A 6,000-nucleotide genomic window follows, 5' to 3' on the forward strand; every position below is an offset into this window, starting at 1 on the left:
CCGTAGCATTGGGTACAGAGATAGGGGTATACAATGACAAGGATTTGTTATACGATACAAATACATAACAGACTAAACAAAACTAGTACAGAAAGAGGACCTGCACTGAAGAACTTACAGTCTACAGGTTGAGGGTGACACACAGTAAGGTTTGGGGTAGCTGTCACATGGATTGTAATTGCAGCAGTGAGACAAGGCAGTTCAACATTTAGTTTGAGTAGAGATATAAGCCTCTCTGAATAGGTAGGTTTTCAAAGAGCATCTGAAGCTATACAAGGTTGGAGACAGGTGGCGTGGGGTAGAAAGTTTCAGAGGACAGGAGCAATGTGTGAGAAGTCGTGGAGGCGAGAGAGGGAAGTAGAGATAATAGGAGTGGAGAGACAAGGTTGATCGAAGCGGGCAGGTCAGGGTTCTTTTTCTCCTGTTCTTTGGTTATTTTATGTAACCTTTCACTAAAGCTCTCTCAATTATTTACTGCATGTGCTCTTGGAATAAAATAGGAATTAGTAGAAACTATTAATGAATCAGGGCCTCTGTGTCATTTCTCTTTCTCTTCTTCCAGGGACGGCTCTGTAATGTTACAGGTTGATGTAGATACCACAAATGGTGGTTTGAAGCTTAATCCAGACTTCCTTGTGGATTTTGGGAAAGAACCAGATGGACCTGTTTTGGCTCATGAGTTACGTTATCCAGGGGGTGACTGCAGCTCTGACATCTGGATCTAAGGATAACAACTAGAAATTCAGATCACAGCTCCAGTAATACATGAGAAATGTCACATGCCTGCATCACATTTTTGCTTTGACTTGGGAACTTTAAAACGACATTCTTTTAGCTCAAATAAAAGTACCCTGTACATTCATTTATAATTTTACTTACTTTTGCCATTGGTAAAAAAGTGTTCCATGCCCCTCTGAGCACTGTTTATGTTTGTCAATCAAGCTAGCACTTATTATGTATGCATGATGGGAAATTTATTGGACATAAATGGCACTCAGTGGGAGACAGAACTTTTTGTTCTTTTTAATACTTCTTTATATATCTGCAGAGAACTTATACTGGATAAATAATGTCTAATTCTGCTTTGTATGCCTAATTGTAACCTCCAGTAAAGCAAGGTGACAAATGTGATTATGAAATTGTGCTGGCCTCCTATTGTTCTTTAATTGCATTTGTGAAACAATACATTTTTAGATGCTTTTAGATGGTTTTTTATATATCTGTATATACCTATATCTATTCCTATACATATATACAGTATATAGGTATAGATATATTTTACATACACATTATATATTGTCAGTATATATATAAGAATCTTCAGTAGTGCTCTCCAAATAATATATCAGTCTATGGCACGGTTATAACACAATATATTTAAATAATTATCCTTTAAAATAAACCCTCAATCAATATGCATCTACTAGAAACCATAAAATTAATATAAATACCTGAATTCTTTTTATTAGTTAATATCTATGAACATATTGGAATATACTGTATTTGCAATACTAGAATATGAGTCAATATTATATGCGTTTAAAAATTAGGCTGTGCCAAATTTATAACCTTATTCACAAAAGAAATTTCACCCAGTTAACACAATGAGATTCTAAGAAAGATACTCAGCTATTTACCCACACTTTAACACAATTCTACTTTAAAATATAAAAATTTTCAGAGATAATTTACTTAGCATCAATGATATATGTTTAACAATACACAGGCTATGAAATATAGTTTATAAACACAATTTGCTCTTTTCAATCTACCCCAATCTTTTAATACGTTACCAGGATGAACACCAATCGATATCCAATTCCTTTCAGCAGGTTTTAATCTCACCTCAAAAATACCAATAAGTATATTTTGCAATCAATGAGATAAAGGTAGATCAGCTTTGCCAAATTAAAATGGTATCTCACGCCCAGCACACCAGTTATAAGTTAACCAGCAGAATCTGTGTGTGTTTCTGTCTCTTGCATCAACTTATATAAGTTCTCCATCATAGGTGAGGATAATGGGTGGCCCTTCGAAACCTTGTCCCTGCTATTGGTTCACCTTGTAAATGTACGTTGCCAAGGAGATGCATTCTTGCAACAACCAATCGTCTCCTGGTTACAATATCTGTATTGCAAAACCGGACCTTGTCCATCGGGGGCAGCGTGACAAACGCAGCAATAAATTTATTATCCAACATTTTAAACAACTCATTATTTCTATGAAATGGTTATTCATTAGATCATAACTTCCTGCATCAATCACTCACAATATTTATTATAGATGGTGCAGCATCATATCAAACATCATGTGCCTTTAGCATTATACTATATTTAAGCAAATCAATACTGCTAATTATTTTGAAATTAATGGCATTTAAAATCCTGATATGGCATTCATGCAAATACAGCATGTTTTATATCTCCAACCATTTCTGAATATATAAATTGATGTTCATGACCAATTGTTGCCTGCAAAAGAAAGAAATAATTTTTAGAAATGATTTAACATTCTTATCTATTTGCAATGTTTATCAATGTAGTTATTATTCAATTATTATTTATATATATATATATATATATATATATATATATATATATATATATATATATATATATACATATATGGGTTATTTGAATTATTTCAAACATACACATGAAAAATTTGCATAATTCCTTTTGCACAATGTATTTATATTTTATGTTGTCTTTTAACAATGGTTCCCAAGAGTATAATTTAAAACATGTGTTTCTGCCAAGTTTTCATTGCCCCATTTACATAGCATGGGGTCAATTTGCATCTGAATGTAAATGGTCAAAGTTCTCACAAAACATGTCACTTTCTCACAAGATATCTCTCCCAGGTCAGACTTCCAGGCAACGCTGTGAGGGTAGGAGATCCTATCACACATTTCCAGGCAGTAAAACACATGCGGCTAGATTTAGAGTTTGGCGTTAGCCGTCAAAAGCAGCGTTAAGGGGTGCTAATGCTGCTTTTGGTCGCCCATTGGTATTTAGAGTCAGGCAGGAAAGGGTCTAACGCTCACTTCTCTACCGTGATTCCAGGCTACCACAGATCCCCTTACGCCAATTGCGTATCCTATCTTTTCAATGGGATCTACCTAACGCTGGTATTTGGAGTCTTGGGAGAAGTGAGCGGTAGAGCCTCTACCGACAAGACTCCTAACGCCAAAAAAAGTCAGTAGTTAAGAGCTTTATGGGCTAACGCCGGAATATAAAGCTCTTAACTACTGTGCTCTAAAGTACACTAACACCCATAAACTATCTATGTACCCCTAAACCGAGACCCCCCACATCGCAGCCACTCTAATAACAATTTTTAACCCCTAATCTGCCGACCGGACATTGCCGCCACCTACGTTATACTTATGAACCCCTAATCTGCTGCCCCTAACATCGCCATGCCCTATATTATATTTATTAACCCCTAATCTGCCCCCCCAAACATCGCCGCTACCTAACTATACTTATTAACCCCTAATCTGCCGACCGGACCTCGCCGCCACTATAATAAATGTATTAACCCGTAAACCACCGCACTCCAGCCTCGCAAACACTAGAATAAATTGTATTAACCCCTAATCTGCCCTCCCTAATATCGCCGCCACCTACATACAATTATTAACCCCTAATCTCCCGCCCACACCGTCGCCGCTACTATAATAAAGTTATTAACCCCTAAACATAACTCTAACCTTAACCCTAATGTAATAATTACATTGTAGCTATTTTAGGATTTATATTTATTTTACAGGCTACTTTGTATTTATGTTAACTAGGTACAAAAGCTATTAAATAGTTAATAACTATTTAATAGCTACCTAGTTAAAATAAATACAAAATTACATGTAAAATAAATCCTAACCTAAATTACAATTAAACCTAACACTACACTATCATTAAATTAATTAAATAAATTACCTACAATTACCTACAATTAAATACAATTAAATAAACTATTCTATAATACAAAAAAACAAACACTAAATTACAAAAAATAAAAAAGAAATACAAGCAGTTTAAACTAATTACACCTAATCTAAGCCCCCTAATAAAATAAAAAAGCCCCCAAAATAAAAATTCCCTACCCTATTCTAAAATACAAAAGTAATCAGCTCTTTTACCAGCCCTTCAAAGGGCTTTTTGCGGGGCCTTGCCCCAAAGTAATCAGCTCTTTTGCCAGAAAATAAAAATACAATACCCCCCCAACATTACAACCCACCACCCACATACCCCTACTCTAACCTAACCAAACCCCCCTTAAAAAACCTATCACTAACCCCCTGAAGATCTCCCTACCTTGAGTCGTCTTCACCCAGCCAAGCCGAATTCTTCATCCAAGCGGAGAAAGAAGATGTCCTCCATCCGGTAGAAGTCTTGATCCAAGCGGCAAAGAAGAGGTCCTCCATCCGGGCGAAGTCTTGATCCAAGCGGCAAAGAAGAGGTCTTCCATCCGGGCGATGTCTTCTTCCAAGCGGCATCTTCTATCTTCTTTCTTCCAGATCCATCTTCATCCCGTCGACGCGGAACATCCTTCCGAACTAACGACGAATGAAGGTTCCTGATCGGAACAGCCAATAGAATGCAAGTTCAATACGATTGGCTGATTGGATCAGCCAATCGGATTGAACTTCAATCTGATTGGCTGATTGCATCAGCCAATCAGATTTTTTCTACCTTAATTCCGATTGGCTGATAGAATTCTATCAGCCAATCGGAATTGAAGGGACACCATCTTGGATGACGTCCCTTAAAGGAACCTTCATTCGTCGTTAGTCCGTCGGGGAAGAAGGATGTTCCGCGTCGGCGGGATGAAGATGGATCCGGAAGAAAGAAGATAGGAGATGCCGCTTGGAAGAAGACATCGCCCGGATGGAAGACCTCTTCTTTGCCGCTTGGATCAAGACTTCGCCCGGATGGAGGACCTCTTCTTTGCCGCTTGGATCAAGACTTCTACCGGATGGAGGACATCTTCTTGCTCCGCTTGGATGAAGAATTCGGCTCGGCTGGGTGAAGACAACTCAAGGTAGGGAGATCTTCATGGGGTTAGTGATAGGTTTTTTTAAGGGGGGTTTGGGTGGGTTAGAGTAGAGGTATGTGGGTGGTGGGTTGTAATGTTGAGGGGGTATTGTATTTTTATTTTCAGGCAAAATTGCTGATTACTTTGGGGCAAGGCCCCGCAAAAAGCCCTTTTAAGAGGTGGTAAAAGAGCTGCTTACTTTTATATTTTAGAATAGGGTAGGGAATTTTTTATTTGGGGGGCTTTTTTATTTTATTAGGGGGCTTAGATTAGTTGTAATTAGTTTAAACTGCTTGTAATTCTTTTTTATTTTTTGAAATTTAGTGTTTGTTTGTTTTTGTATTATAGAATAGTTTAATTGTTTTTAATTGTAGGTAATTTATTTAATTAACTTAATGATAGTGTAGTGTTAGGTTTAATTGTAATTTAGGTTGGGATTTATTTTACATGTAATTTTGTATTTATTTTAACTAGGTAGCTATTAAATAGTTCTTAATTATTTAATAGCTTTTGTACCTAGTTAAAATAAATACAAAGTTGCCTGTAAAATAAATATAAATCCTAAAATAGCCACAATGTAATTATTAATTATATTGTAGCTATATTAGGGTTTATTTTATAGGTAAGTATTTAGTTTTAAATAGGAATAATTTAATTAATTTTAGGAATATTATTTAGTTTAATATAAATTATATTTATGTTAGGGGGGTGTTAGGGTTAGAGTTATGTTTAGGGGTTAATAACTTTATTATAGTAGTGGCGATGTTGGGGCGGGAGATTAGGGGTTAATAATTGTAGGTAGGTGGCGGCGATGTTAGGGAGGGCAGATTAGGGGTTAATACAAATTATTCTAATGTTTGTGAGGCGGGAGTGCGGCGGTTTAGGGGTTAATACATTTATTATAGTGGCGGCGAAGTCCGGTCAGCAGATTAGGGGTTAATAAGTGTAGGTAAGGTAGCG

At 36.6% G+C, this 6,000-nt stretch overlaps 1 protein-coding gene across 1 annotated transcript in view; it reads left to right on the forward strand.

The window, feature by feature from the left end:
- The window catches only part of LOC128650174 (methanethiol oxidase-like), a 212,399-nt gene extending 211,260 nt beyond the window's left edge, over window positions 1-1,139 (forward strand). Inside the window, exon 12 of the mRNA XM_053703913.1 lies at window positions 563-1,139. Coding sequence (XP_053559888.1) covers window positions 563-725 — 163 coding nt within the window. The 3' untranslated portion in view covers window positions 726-1,139. The remainder of the gene's footprint in view (window positions 1-562) is intronic.
- Window positions 1,140-6,000: the final 4,861 nt, after the last annotated feature.

The sequence above is a fragment of the Bombina bombina genome, chromosome 1 (assembly GCF_027579735.1).
Source record: "Bombina bombina isolate aBomBom1 chromosome 1, aBomBom1.pri, whole genome shotgun sequence".
NCBI lineage: Eukaryota > Metazoa > Chordata > Amphibia > Anura > Bombinatoridae > Bombina > Bombina bombina.